General features: G+C 41.1%; 1 protein-coding gene across 1 annotated transcript; it reads right to left on the bottom strand.

Annotated features, from left to right (window-relative positions):
• Positions 1-334: 334 nt before the first annotated feature.
• Positions 335-4384, bottom strand: LOC124171699. The gene is made up of 2 exons (XM_046550955.1): positions 3404-4384; positions 335-422 (listed from the first exon to the last, which is right to left on the bottom strand). The coding sequence occupies exons 1-2, from the start codon at positions 4229-4231 to the stop codon at positions 414-416; spliced, it is 837 nt and encodes a 278-aa protein (XP_046406911.1). The 5' UTR covers positions 4232-4384; the 3' UTR covers positions 335-413.
• Positions 4385-15523: the final 11139 nt, after the last annotated feature.

Here is a 15523-nt window from a genome sequence, read left to right as displayed (position 1 = left end):
ATGTTTACAAATTGAACATTACAAATAAGCAGAAAAAAAAACTTCACAAATCCAAACACCCAAAGGAGACATACTTCATGTTTACAAATTGAACATTACAAATAAGCAGAAAAAAAAAACTTCACAAATCCAAACACTCCCTTCTTTTCCTCTCTCTAAGAGGGTACCTCCTTTGAGGGACACTGTTTTCCGTCACACTCTGGTCATTCACATTCCCTCCCACTTTGGGCAGCCTCGGTCCCCAGACACAATTTTGAGACTCCCATCCCCCCACAGATTGCACCGATCCCTCTTCTGACCTGCCTACCTCTTCGCTTCTGGGAGCTATTTCTGGAGCAACAGCTACATCCTCAATCTGCACACAACTTGGCCTCTCCCTCATTGTCACTCTTGTCTCCCTGCCCTGGATTTGATTAGTATGCCTGTGAATGAGATTCCCATCATCAGTCAAAATTTTGTAGTTCCTTGTACCGAGAACCTCTTTCACCACTCCCTTCACCCACTTCCCTATACCATATGGGTAAACTTTCACCATCACCTCTTGACCACTTCTAAACACTCGCTCAAAAGAACCCCCCTGAGCTCCTCCTTGAGCCCTTTGGTGGTTTGTAACAACCTCTCTCGTATTTGGCTTCACTACCGCGAGCCGAGAACGCGGGAGTCTTCCAAACATCAGTTTGCTTGGAGCTTCCCCCGTGGTAGAGTGAGGTGCCAGTCTATAGTCAAAAAGGAATCTGGGCAAGGCAACATGCAAGGGAACTCCTGAGTGCAAAAGGGTTTTCAGTTTGTTTTTGAAAATCTTTACCATATTTTCAGCAGCCCCATTGGTTGCTGGATGATATGGTGGAGAAAATATATGTCTTATACAATTCATTTCACAGAATTTTGCAAATTCTCCACCAGTGAATTGGGGGCCATTGTCGGTAACAATCTGCTCCGGGAGTCCAAAGACAGAAAATACATTTCTTAGGTGAGAAATGATCTCCTCACCTGAACTAGTTCTTAACTCCTTTACCTCTGGCCACTTTGTGTGGCTATCAATTAAAACCATAAACATCTTTCCCACGAAGGGTCCTGCCAGATCTAAATGTAGTCTTTGCCATGGTTTCTCTGGCCAGTCCCAACTCTTTAATGGTACCCTATTTGGTGTTGGCTTATTTGATAAGCAGGACTCACAAGACTTTACCATCTTTTCAATGTCCTGATCCAACTTTGGCCACCAAACATATGACCTTGCCAATGATTTTGATTTTGCCATCCCCAAGTGCCCTGAATGCAACTCTGACAATATTTTCAGTTTTAACCCTTCTGGCACTATAACTCTATTTCCCCACATCAAACAACCTTGCTCCACTGTCAACTCATATCGCCTATCAAAATATGGCTTTAACTCCTCACCCACCTTACTTGGCCAGCCAAACAAGCAAAAATCAATTACCTTACTTACACATTTATCCACCCGAGAAGCTTTGCTTATTACCTTTGAGGTAACAGGAAGAAATTCACTTTCTCCTACCTGCAAATAGGAGATTTCCTCTGTAATATTTGACTCCTGCTCCACGGGTAACCTAGATAATCCATCTGCAACTACATTTTGCTCTGCTTTGATATACCGTATTTCATAATCATAGGCTTGCAATATTACTGCCCAGCGCTGTAACCTGTTGGCAGCCATTTGTGGTATCCCTCTATTTTCCCCAAAAATGTGGAGCAGCGGTTTATGGTCTGTTTTCAAAACAAAGTGACGACCATATAAATACTGATGGAACTTTTTCACCCCAAAAATGATGGCCAAAGCCTCTCTATCTATTTGTGAATAATTCCTTTCTGCACTACTCAGTGACCTAGATGCAAAGGCAATTGGCCTTTCCTCTCCATTGGTGTATTTATGGAGCAGCACCGAACCTACGCCAAATGGTGAAGCATCACATTCTAATATCACATCTACAGTTGGATCATAATGTGCCAATACCCTATGTGATGTGATTAACCTTTTAATTTTCATAAAGGCTGCATCACAGTCTGCTGACCAAAACCATACGACACCCTTCTTAAGAAGTTCATGCAAAGGAAACAGCACAGAAGCTAGGCCCGGTAAAAACTTGGAGTAATATTCTACAAGACCCAAGAAAGATCTTAGCTGGGGGACATCTTTCGGAGCTGGTGATTTTACAATGGCTTCCACTTTATCCTTCATTGCATGAAGCCCACTTTTATCAATCCTATGCCCCAAAAATTCCACTGACTCGCAACCAATTTTACACTTTTGCTTATTTACTCGAAATCCAAATTTTTGCAACCTTTCTAGCAATGCATACAAATTTTTACTGTGATCCTCCTCATTACAGCCTGTAACAATTACATCATCCTGAAAACAAGCCACCCCTGAAAGGCCTTGAACCACTTGATCCATTATCTTTTGAAAGATGGCTGGGGCAGATGCAACACCAAAAGGTAACCTAGCATATCTAAAAAGGCCCCTATGGGTATTAATTGTGCACATACGCTGTGAATCTTCGGCTAAAACTAGCTGTTGAAAAGCCTGGGACAAGTCAATGGTTGAAAATGCCTGACCACCTTGCAACTTAAGAAAGACCTCTTCCACTCTAGGCAGGGGGTACCTTTCAATATTCAAATTTGGGTTTAAAGTAATTTTAAAATCCCCGCAAATCCTTACCTTCCCGGTGCTTTTCATTACTGGTACAATCGGTGTTGCCCAATCGCTAAAATCTACTGGATACAAAATACCCAGCTCCAGCAATCTGTCAAGCTCCTCATTAACTTTATTTCTAAGGGCAAATGCTAAGGCTCTGGGAGCACAAAACACCGGTGTTGCATTTGCTTTTAAGTGAAGGGCGACTTCCCCCCCATTGAAGGTCCCTAACCCTTCATCCCACAGATCCTTGAAGCTTTTCATGACATCTTCCCCAAACTTGACTTGTGACGAGCATACCTTTTGCACCGGCTGAGGTAGGCCCAGTGCACTGTGCCAATCTCTACCCAATAATGGCGGCCCTCCATTCCTTACTACAAACAGTGGCAATTTAGCATGAGACCCCTGATACACTACATCAACTTCCGCAATACCCTTGGGTTCAATGAGCGTATTTGCATATGACCTTAATTTTACTCGAGTATCCTGAAGTTTTAAGTTAGAAAAATACTTATAATAACATCTTTCTGACACTGCAGAGATGGATGAGCCTGAATCCAACTCCATTTTCAGGGCTATACCATTAACTATCACTTCAGCATACCAAGGACCCACCCCTCCAATCATAGCAGTATTTATGTTGTACAATGCAAGATCAAAATCATCAGCATAGGAAGAACAGCGACCTTCGGAAAAATCCTGTTCCCCCTCGGCCAAAATTTGAAATGATACCCTTTTCGGTGCACTTACCCTTCTACTTTCCCTGCACATTGCCTTAAGGTGCCCTGTCTTTTTGCAAATGTCACATTTGTATGACCTGTACTTGCAGCTTGCAGCCCTGTGGCCCACGTAACCACAGCAGTTGCACCTGTCTACACTTGGTGGCCTTCTCTCCTGCTTCTGCCATCTACGGGAGCTTCCTCCTGGCACTCCCGTGCCTACTCGATGCACCGCCTCGGCGTCGTCGTCTTCCTCCATCTCACCTTTCACATAATGCACTTCTGCTGCGCCTCCCCCAACTTCCAAATTTCTTCCCTCTGCTGCGTTTTTACTCGTCTCCGCGTACACCAGTGCCTTTTCCCGGGATGCGGCTATCTCCACTGCTCGGGCGAAAGTTAAACTTTCGTCCTCCAAATACAATGCCTGGGCGATAGCCGAATCCCTGAGTCCCAGGACAAACTGGTCTCGCAGGGCCTCATCCAGGAATCCGCCGTACTTGCAATGACGCGACGCGCTGCGAAGGCCAGCTGCAAACTCGGGGACGCTCTCCTCCTTCCCTTGTGTCCTCTGATGGAACTTGTGCCTCTCAGCAATTGCCGATTTCTGAGGGTTGAAATGACTCCTCAGCTTACCCTTGATTTCATCAAGCGAGCACTGCGACGGCTTCTTGGGCTCGCACAAATTACGTACGACTTCGTACGCCTCCTTCCCTATCGACGATAACAGCAACGCTTTCTTCTTAGCTGCGTGCACCTCTTCCTCTCCCAAGTCCAACACAATAAAGTACTCGTCCAATCTCTCCTCATAGGACTCCCAATTGTCCACCCCCAACACAAACTTCTCCATAAAATTCGGCATCCCGCCCTCGTCGCCAATGTAATGACTTGACGCTATGATGGTTACCGTGCAAGTGACGCTAAAAGGTAGCGTTCCATTTATTGTTTGGCGCCAAAACAAATGACACACTAAATTATGTCTAGCAGGTTACAAACAATAACAATGACAATATATCACACCGCATTAAATGCAGTACACCTTTACTCATTTTTAATGTTTTGGAACTAAGAGAATTTGTTATTCTCAATTGTGATATTACTTATAGCGCATGTATACCTAATTTTAAAAGTTTCAGAAAAAGAAATTTTTTAAATTGAAATATTTGTTGAATATTAATTTTTTTATAATAAAGCGAAAAAAAATATCTGGTGATTCCTCAACACCAGTTTTTGTTCAGTCCGTCAGTTTTTTCATTCCTATACTTCTTACAACTTTTTCCCAAATCTATCATAAAAATTTTAAGGCATGATAAAATATGAACAGTAATATTCCCAATCTTCAACTACAGCTTAACATAATTCAGCTGTTTCCTCCTCATTGATGTAAGTTGCTCAGCCATTACATAGTTTACATTTTAAACCTCTAAAGCCCTGGTTTCCAAGGGCACTTGGATCCATGACTGTGATGTGTGGTAGCATCATCACAGATTCTGGAAAGTGGTTTGCAAGGATGTGTCACACCACTTCACAGTGCTGTAAACTACAATGCCAGACAGCATGCCATGTGGTACCCGGCCACCACATTATAAGTCGTTGAGATAAGGTGAAAGGAATAAATAAGGAAGGCTCTTATAATTAAGCTTGTTGGCCTTTTCTTATGGGTTTCTTACAGCCAGGCTGTCAAACATCCAGAGTAATGACAAAATGGAGGCCAAACTTTCAGCACTTCCGTAGATGTTGTTATTATCCCATCATTTTAGAGAATTCATCAAAGAATTTATGTATAATTAAAAAAAATAATAATAGTATTCTACCGATTAAGGTACATTTCCATGGTACACTAAAGAAGTAATCTGGGAGCCTCCCTTTCCTTCCAGCACTGTCTTCTTCAATTTACTGAAAGGCCTACTCCCTTTCAATCTATCTAAAAATCCTATTCTCTTCCTTCCCCTCCCTCATTTACCTAAAATTCTACCCTCTTACACCGTTTTTAACATCCCCTCCCCGCTTAGTACTTGCCCCATCCAAAACCTCTGTCTCCTCCGTATCTCGTCTAAAAGTTGCCTCTCCTCACCCACCATGTCCAGCACTTCATCGTTTCTCCTCCTCTCCGTCGATTTCACCTTCTCCATTCTTCTCCATACCCACATCTCAAATGCCTCCAATCTTCTCTCGTCCTCCTTCCTCAGTGTCCACAATTCTGCACCATAGAGACCTACACTCCCAATCGAACTCTTCACTAACCTTTTCTTTAAACTCTTACATAACGATCCTCTCAGAAGCTCCTTCCTGTGCATGAATGCCTCCTTTGCTAATGCAATTCGTTTCCGGATGCCCTTACTATTGTATCTGTTTTCCTCTAATACGCTGCTTAAATAGTTAAATTATTCTACCTGCTCAAGCTTCTCCCCACCTACTTTTATCTTGAGTCTCACATTCCTCGCTCACGATACTTTACAAAACTGCATTACCTTAGTCTTCTTGTGATTAATACTCATCCCATACTCCTCGAACCGCTCATCTAATGCATCCACTAGAGCCTGCAGTCCCCTTGCTGACTGGCAGATGAGCGCCTGATTCCGCATACCTTACCGATTTAAACATCATTCCTCCCACTTTCACTCCAGCTTCCAACTCGTCCCACGCTCCTCTTACCATCTCCTCCATGTATAGGTTAAAAAGCAGTGGTGATAAAGGACAACCTTGTCTCACTCCCTGGTCAATGCTTGCCCACCCAGATTCTCCGTCCGCTACCCTCACTTGCGCAGTCTGGGCCACATACAGATTACGAATCAGTCGTCTATCCCTCCAATCTACACCTATTCTCTTGAGTTTATCCATTAACTTTAACCTGTTCACCCTATCAAATACTTTTTCAAAATCCACGAAACAGGCATACACGCCCTGGTCATATTCTAGGTTCCTCTCCATATGGGACCTCATTATTGCTATTGCATCATGAGTCGACTTCCCTTTTCTAAAACCAACTGATCTTCGCTCAAATACTTGTTTACCCTTATCTCCATTTGTCTGTTCAGTATCCTCAGCACCATTTTTGCCATGTGCGATATTAGACTAATAATCCTATAATCACTGCATTCCACAGCTTTTTTCTTTATCAGTAGCAGAATTAAAACCATCTTCACGAAATCCTCTGGCTAACATCCTTCCTCATAGATCCTGAGTACTAGATCGAAAAACATTTTCTTACTATCCTTCCCTAGATTCTTCAAGAGCTTGCACGGGATATATTCCACACCCACTGCTTTCCAAGCCTTCATATCACAAAGTGGTCTCTCGATTTCCAAATCTAAGATCCCTGGCCCAAGATCATCCTCCTCCGTTGCACTTTCCTCCTCTTAAGTCAATCTCTCCAGCCTGTTTCTTCGGTCATACAGATCTTCCACGTATTCCTTCCATCTACTCTGTACCTTTTCTCACTCGGTTAGCATCCTCCCATCTTTAGCCTTAATTTTAGACATGGAATTCTCCTTCCTTCTGAAACTTTTCCATTTACTCACACTGCTTCTTCCACCAAGCCTCCCTTGCCCTCTTAGTTTCACATCTTGATCGATTGTTAGTTTCCAATACTCCTTTTGCCCTCCTCTGAGTCCACATTCCTCCACTTCCTTCTCTCCTCCATTTCTTTTACCATTGCCTCTGCAACCTATGGCTTCTTTATCCTTCTGCTGTCAACAGAGCCAATTGACTTCTCCGCGACTTTGATCATTCCCATTTTGATATTACTCTACCCTTCCTCTACAGTCTGTGTACTTCCAATCTCCCATATACTAATGTCCACTAGTTCCTGATATTCTCTTCTCACAGTCCCCTTCAGCGCTTCTACAATCCACTACCTTGCCTTCCTGCTTTCTTAAGTCTTTTGAATCTTACGTTGCATTTCATGAGCACTAGGTTGTGGTCTGAATCTGCATCCGCTGCAGGATAGCTGTGCGAGTTTTTCACACTATTCCTAAACCTCTGTCTTACCATAATGTAGTCTATGTGATATCTCCCCACACCCCCCTGGACTTTTCCATGAGTATGTACCTTCACCCTTTTTGATGACTGAACCATGAGTTTGTGATGAATAATTTGTTTCACCTGCAAAATTCTGCTGCTTTCTCTCCCCTGTGGTTCTGCATTCCTAGTCCGAAATCTCCTATTTCGTGTCCATCCCTCCCATCCCCGAATGAGGCATTCCAGTCCCCCATCACTACTAGATTTTTCTTACCTGGGATTATTTCCTCAAGCTGTTCATATACCTCATCTACTTCTCCCTCCCTATGATTACTTGTGGGCATGAACTTGAACCACTACAAGGTTGGTGGGCCACACCTCAATTTCTACCACCAGAATCCTATCGCTTACCTGGTCTATACCTACCACTCGCTTACCCATCTTCCCATTTAATACTAAAGCCACCCCTCGCTAGCTTTCCTCCCCCCACTATATATAACCCTATACCCATCACTACAATAGTCCCCACCATCCTTCCACCTCACTGTGCATAATCCTAAGATATCTATCATCCCTTCATCCATTTCCCTTTTGACATTATCTAACTTCCCCACCCTCATCATTGTCCTCACATTCCACATCCCTACATTTATAGCCGGCTTCTTCTTCTCCATCATCTTGGTCTTTTCTTCTTTCTTCATTGCTGCTGCTGCTGATGATAAGTCTCTGCAAGGATTTTGCATGTTGACGACCCTGAGGACCTTGCCCACCTCGCTGCCATGAATGACACCCGCCCTTTGCGGACGGGTCCCTTTTGATGAGATTCTGAGGCTCATTTGGTTGTACTCCATGTTTTCAGGGAAAAGATAGTTGGTAGAGTTTCCCACTTCCATTGCAACAGTGTTTTTTACGTGACACCATCATGTAGACTACCTTTCGTCTGGCTCCTACCCTTCAACCTATCTAGCATGGGTGGCCATACCGGGAATAATTAAGAATTAATCCCACCATTGCAGCTCTAGGGGTCATAGGAACTTGCAAGCCTTTCCACCGCGACAAGGTCGTAGCCCAGGGGAAAGGGATTTATGTGTAAGAATAGTGTTTTTATTCTTGGTGATTCTTTATTATAAAGGGAAATAACATCATACGGCCATAATTTAAAAATTATTCATATTTATAAAATGATGGCAAAACCACGGTTGTAAGAAAAGCACATAATTTCACATGAATAGCGACGTAGAATATAAAAATGCCAGAAAGGAATCTCTAATATATAAATTTTATTCATCGGGTTATGAGATCTTAAATTAAAATTCATAAATATTAGATTGTTTGGACCTTGAATAATTTCCATTTGTTTCATGCATGCAGCAGCTAAGTTTTTCTATTTAATTGGGTTTTAAAGTGGTACATAACTATGCCTAACATGTCCTACAGGTGCCATGGTGTAGTGGTTAGCATACAAAGCTGCTGATCTGAGGGTCACACGTTTGATTCTCTTGGAGGTTATGTTTTTCTTTCCGCCACAAGGAAAAAGTATGTTCATTATATTTTGCATCTTCACCAGCCGGTTGCTTGCAGTTGTTAATTTTTTTCTATTTATGGGAAAATCTGTTATCAGTTGTTCAGCCCTCATAAAGACTCACTGAATTTCACCGGTATGCTTTATTTTCATGTTGGGCTGAGCAGCATAGCATGTGTAGTACGCTGTTCTGCCACCTTTGGCACTCCAACAGAAGGGGCTTATGTTAATCTGGGGATATTTGACAACATTCCTTACCTATTCTTCCCTAAAATCATATCCTTGTCTTATATAACTCCCTTAGCTTATGATAAGCTGCTTATCAATTTTTTCTGTAAGGAACCATAAGAAAAAGATAACTCTCTTACTTTGTGCTATCTGGGTAATGTTGAGCTGAAGTTATCAGAGAGGCAACTGCTGCAGGATCTGCTTGTGTGATCAACTATGAAGATCATACCCCCTCACCATCAGCAATGCATAGCAACTAGTGTCACAGAGCTCCTTCATAGGCAACCAATCGCGCCATTGTGCTTCACACATCATGCAGCCACACATATGTCATTACGTATATTGGACACTAGGCCTTTGGACTATGACTAAGGGCTATTCCCAGGACTATGTGTTAAATAGCAACCTGGTATACACTTTTAAGGGACCTTTGCACACTAGGCCACCATGAAAGCACCACTTTGGAACCGCGTTTGGTGGCGAGTAACCTTGAGTGGTGAGCCACTTCATCAGCCACCACACTTGCTCAGTTCATTTTTTCTTATTAATCGTGATGGATGGGGAAGAAGCTTATGTGTTTGCTTTTATGTTTTTTACTTGCAGAATAAAAGGAAAAAAAACAAGGATAAAATACTCGATACACCCCTTTTTACGCTTTACATCTCTGTCCGAGTACACTTCACCAGTGGCGCAGCAAGGGGGGTTTTGGGGAATAAACCCCCCCCCCAGAGCTCAGAGAAATTTTTAAGTTTAATCCATTTTACTTATTTGTATCAGTATTACTTGTAGAACAGTGTTAGGATTTATCAAATGTCCCTCAGAAAGCAGTAAAACTCGCCATTTTGAACCATTATTCTTAATTTTTTTCTGGAGGAGGTCCCCCTTAACTCCCGCTTACCCTGTTGGGTATGCAATACCCCCACACCCGCAAGTATTAGTTACCCTAAAACCCCCCCAAGCCTTAATTCCTAGCTGCCCCCCAGCACTTCACAACTCATGTCCCACAACTCTGGCATGGTTTGCACTTCTAAGATAAAACGTTCCACGTCAAGCCTCACCATGATCACAAGTTACACAGAAGAAAAACAAAACAAAGCAAACCTACTGGTGTCGCCACAGAGAAGCGCTAGCGTGCAGTGCTCCATATGATTCAATGCTTTTTGACTGGTGGTGAGCAAAGTCGGGGGCCTCCGCAATTTTGGCTGCACTTCCAGGAGTGCGACCAACCCACCAAAGTGGCCCAATGTGCTGTTGTACATGCAACTCAATGACTTTCGAGTGGCGCTTCCATGGTGGCTTAGTGTACGGAACAGAAAGTTGAGAAGGAAAGACTCAACTCACTCAAAAATTGAGGAAATATTCACTTCAGGAAATAACTAAAAGAAAAGGAAAATATAGGCCACAGTCAACTAGGTCATGCCTAATCCCTTCAAACTCCCCGAGTGGCCTTCTTTTTTTTGAGAGGGAAAAACATCGGAGTGAAAGCATTGTTAAAATAAGAAAAAGCACTATTTAGATTTTTGACTTCCTAGAAAACTAGAAAATAGTAGCCGCAGCAGCAGGTCACTGATGGCCCTAATTATCCTCAGCTCTCCCAGACTTCAAAAACACATGAATCCATTCAAGGCATATCTGTTGAGATTATTAATTAGGCAGTGGATAATCATGGACTTATCACGGAAGAAGAAAAAGAATGCACCAACTTAAGTTACCATCACCGGAAGACGACAGTCTCTTGCAGGGGCACAGCTAGGAATTAAGGCTAGGGGGGGTTTAGGTGCAACTAATACCAGTGTGTGTGGAGGTATGGAATACCCACCAGGATAAACAGTAGGTGCGAGATAAATAAATTACGGAAGTTTAAGATTAACGGTTCAAAATGGTGAGTTTTACAGCTTTATGAGGGATATTTTATTAATCCTTACACTATTCTATTAGTAATATCAATCCAATTCAGTAAAATGGATTAAACTTAAAAATTTCTCTGAACTCTAGGGGGGGGTTTTAACCCCCAAAACCCTGCCTCGCTGCGCCAAACTATTAGGTAGTAATGCAAAAGGGCAGATAGAAATGAATGCTCATAAAATGTCTTAATGTATCACAGACTTCCCATTTCTACTGATCGATCTTCTCCCTGTCTCTGCAGCAAGGTCTTCACACAATGCAGAGATCTCTGGATTCTGTACTGTGTGTGTGTGTGAAGATGTACCTCTACATCTTCAATATCTTTTATTTGAGATCTTTTTTGTAGAGTACTTTCTTAAGAGTCGTACAATAATATTTTATAATGACTTAATCAAAAAGTTCAGATACTCATGTCAATCTACTGCCTGCTGTGGTAAAAAGCTCGCCAAGTCCATGAAATTATTTGCACTGCCATCATTTATGGGATCATGTGACCGAAAGTAGAACATGCTCTAATTTTCATTGAATGATTATGCCACGAATATTACAAAAGAGGATCCTCAAATGCCGCTAATTGTGTTGTCAACCACTATGCATTTAATAATGATTTTGCAAAAGTCACACTCAAGTCGCTGGCAGACAAATTTATTTGAGTTTCATGGGGAAATAAGGTGTAATCAGCAGTTTTAACCAAAATTTATACATGGTATTTCTCCAAATATAGCCCCCCTATGAATATATTTCCCTCCCCTAATTTTGAGGCTTCAGTATCACGAAAAAATTTTTAAAATGTATTTGAATATAGTCGTCCTTATGAGGATAAAATAAAATGGTTAACTTCCACACACTTTTTTATTAACAAACTACCGACCCGGTTTCGACACGTAGTGTCATTATCAAGGTCGAAACCGGGTCGGTAGTTTGTTAATAAAAAAGTGTGTGGAAGTTAACCATTTTATTTTATCCTCATGAATATAAAACATTTCCACTATATATCGCCGGACACTGAATTATAGTCGTCCTTACTTTTACCATGGGCAGTTTTGGAAATAAAGGGGGTACTATATTCAGATATATGTACATGATGATGTGATCTATCAAATCCATAAAAGCTCAATGCTATTCCTTGCAATTACAAGCATTGCCCTGTGAAGTATTGGAAAAAAGTGGATCATATTGCAATCCTCACCACACTGCGGACATTTTTAAAAACATTAAAATGCAGCCAAAGTGGCTACAGAAATTGGCCTTATATGGGATCGAATTGGGCCTCCTCTAGTCCTCTTGGATCATGCACATAGTGTTTCATTCACAAATTTTTCTGTAATTCACAGCAAATAATTTCATTTGCATGATCGTTCACAGTGTGCAGTGGCCTTTACAACAAGTGAAGACGAAATTAATGAGCCAAAAGTTATGTTTCCTGCTAAACACATCTGGGAAATATTGCCAGATTACAGGTGTTCGTGGATAAGGGAATTCCGAATTCGGGGTGCTCAGCCTAATGATACAATTCTTCAATGAGGGTTCCTTGAATGTGAAATTTTAATTAATGAGACATAGGCAAATGTTGATGAGTGTCTACATACTCCGAAAACTTGAAGGTATATATCAGCAGAAGTTTTAAAGATAACCAGTACCCAGGGCAGACTCGTGGGGTTTAACTCCTGAGGGCCAGGACTTAAGTCCGAGACTTTTATGCCTGCACTCCTCAGAAGGGGAAGCACTTCCATGATGAGAGCCCAACGATTCCTCCAGGGAAAGGATAGGGATGGAAGGAGACGGATAGGGAACCTCTCACTGTCATATCTTCAATCTGAAATGTAACATTTTCTTATGTGAATTTGTTAATTTTGACGTGCCCTATATACTTGTTTTATGATTGTATCATGACATATAGTATCCTTTGGGCAAATAAATATTATTATTATTATTATCAGGCCAACAAGAGCCGCTATTAGCTAAACCAAGCTTTGCTGTTCCCACATAAATGAAAGAATACTCTATGCTTATATATATCTCTACCTATATTCCACAGATTTTTCTGAAGGTATAAGTTTTAGACCATTTGACTTGTAAAAAAATTAGATGAGTGGGGCTGATGCTTCCTCTTAAATCTCATATCTGAGTTACACGAGGCTCAGAGGATGCAGAGGCAATAGTTTTAAATTCTCATTTAAAGTCAGCTGTATTAGAACTAAAATTTCCTAAAAATGAAGCTCTTGTGTCGCAGAGTACGATCATTTTGGCTTCGGTGATGACCTGGGGAGGGAGTGGCGCTAGCAAGGGAGAGTTGGTAAATGCCTGGGTATAGGTTCAATTCATCATTTTTAATCTAATGGTCAGTCACTTGTATTTCATTCAGTTATTTGCGGCACTGTATTGAAATCAGCTACTATGCCAATTCCTTAGTCAATGATAGGATCGAAAAAAATTTAGTCATAGATATGTGCAGTGACCTTTGATGTGATAACACTCAATTATGGTATGTGCACTGTTCCAGGCTTGCTACTTCATTGCATCAAATTCAGCCCATCATCCCAATGGTGGGTAACAGATTCTTTCTAATACGTTTGTTAGGTTGTGAATTTATTAGGGCCCCTGAATTGTGCTTTGCTATAAATGATGCGAAATTAACTCTTTCCCCTGCAATCACTTAGTATGTTAGTTAATTAAAAATTACTGGCAATTTTCCATTAATAATACGTATTCCTTTTTCGATCAGTTTCAATATAATTTGCATTAATGTGTGTAAAATTGCCAGTAAGCTTTAATTACTTCATGCTAGAATTCCTACAAAGTAAGCCCGAAACAAGTCTCTATAAAGAGAGTGCGTGGAGCATTCACATGCCTGTCGTGTGACTAATTCATGCCGCAGACAGCAACACAACCCTTTTTCACCCCTACCACCCTATGATTCGCAAAGTTGGGAAATTAAGTTCTTATCAACTACCCAATTTATAGGTTATAGTGTAAGTTTCTCCTAATAGTGCCTCAGAATGTGATGGAGCAAGAAGTGGAATAAGCCTCTGAATGTATGCAGTTGAATCTCTTCCGGGTATGCAACATTATTGCACCAAATTCAGCCCATCAGCCCAATGGTAGGTAAGAGATTGTCTCATGCATTTGTTAAGTTGGGAGTCCATGAATCTTTGTGCACTGCAGTAAATGGTGAAAAATTTACTCTTTCCCCTCAAATAAATAATTATTTAGCCATTTTTTTTTTCAATTATGGTGAAGCACCAATTATCCCTTTTTAATGGGAGAGAAGTCTATTCCCTTCATAAAAAAATATGGCTCATCTGTTCATAGTCATTTTCATATTTCTGACGGTTAGCGTCTATCCCATTGAAATATGTTCTTTACTTTACCTCCTCGTAATGCTTTTAAAGAGGTTGAACCATTTTACCCCCATGGTGAGTATTCTGAGGATGTTATTCAGCATAATTTTTCCTTTATTCTTTTTAAGAAGCTTATATATTTTCATTCCAACTTCACGTAAATATTTTATTGCTAATTTTTTAGTCGATTGCCTTTATAATTATGGTAATGCTTGTAGAGGTGCAAAAAAGTTAATAAATTAAAAAGAAGTACGTGTTGCATCAAAAGAATTATACTTAATGAAGATTTATTATGCTTGTCTGCTTACGAAAAATTTGCAAACAAAAGTTTTATCTTTACCATGACCTCAGTGTGTTCTCACTTTTGATGTTGTAAATTATTCAGTAGCCACAATACCTACCCATTTCTATCTACGTGCGCATAGTATCCAGCAAGCCACTGGAAAGATGGGTGGCATAGGTTGCCCATGGTAGGCATTCACTAACCGTCAAACATTATATAATAGTACTGCTGCTATGCTTTGTAGATATGTACAGTTAACTCTCATGGAAATATAGTCGTAATTTTCTCAGATTTAATATTAGGGGTGTAAATCATTTAGGGTTCTCGGAATTCTAGGAGTTTTCAATAAACACACATTTTTTTAGGCTTTCAACATTTTTTCCTCTAAAAAAATGCACTTTCTCTCTCTTCCCTCCAGTAACATTCTTTACTTTTCAGAGCAGCTTCCTTTTGAAAAGTAGACCCATATGGTGACAGAGATGGACTCTGAGGACATTTTTTCTTTCCTCAATTTTGCAATGAGGGGAAAAAGGATGTGGAGAGCGGGTGTGACAATGTGGTAGAAGAAAACATAAGGGACACATACATCTAGGAGGGAGACAATAGTTATTTCTAATCAGTCTTTGGGCCCTTTTTCTGGAGCCAGTGGTTCAGTATTCCACCCCTAACCACAACTTGTACCTTTGCTACTTCCTTTCCTCCCTCTTCCATCCGAATACCCTTCCCTTCTCCCTCTCCTGAATATTGACCTTCAACACCCTCTAAACCAGTGTTTCCCAAACTTTTTCCAGCCACTTGGATCCATAAACCTATACCCAATGCCCCCCCTCATCGGTATCTTTCAAACAATAATCAGAATCATATACTAACTAACCAAACGAGGAACATTGTAATAATTAAATTAAAAACAATGAC

The sequence above is a fragment of the Ischnura elegans genome, chromosome X (assembly GCF_921293095.1).
Source record: "Ischnura elegans chromosome X, ioIscEleg1.1, whole genome shotgun sequence".
NCBI classification, from domain to species: domain Eukaryota; kingdom Metazoa; phylum Arthropoda; class Insecta; order Odonata; family Coenagrionidae; genus Ischnura; species Ischnura elegans.
Note: the sequence above shows the minus strand (reverse complement) of the source record. Positions and strands in the feature narration are given on the sequence as shown.

Coding starts and splice junctions, on each gene's coding strand:
- LOC124171699 (XM_046550955.1), bottom strand. CDS start 4,231: ATGCCGAATTTTATGGAGAAGTTTGTGTTGGGGGTGGACAATTGGGAG.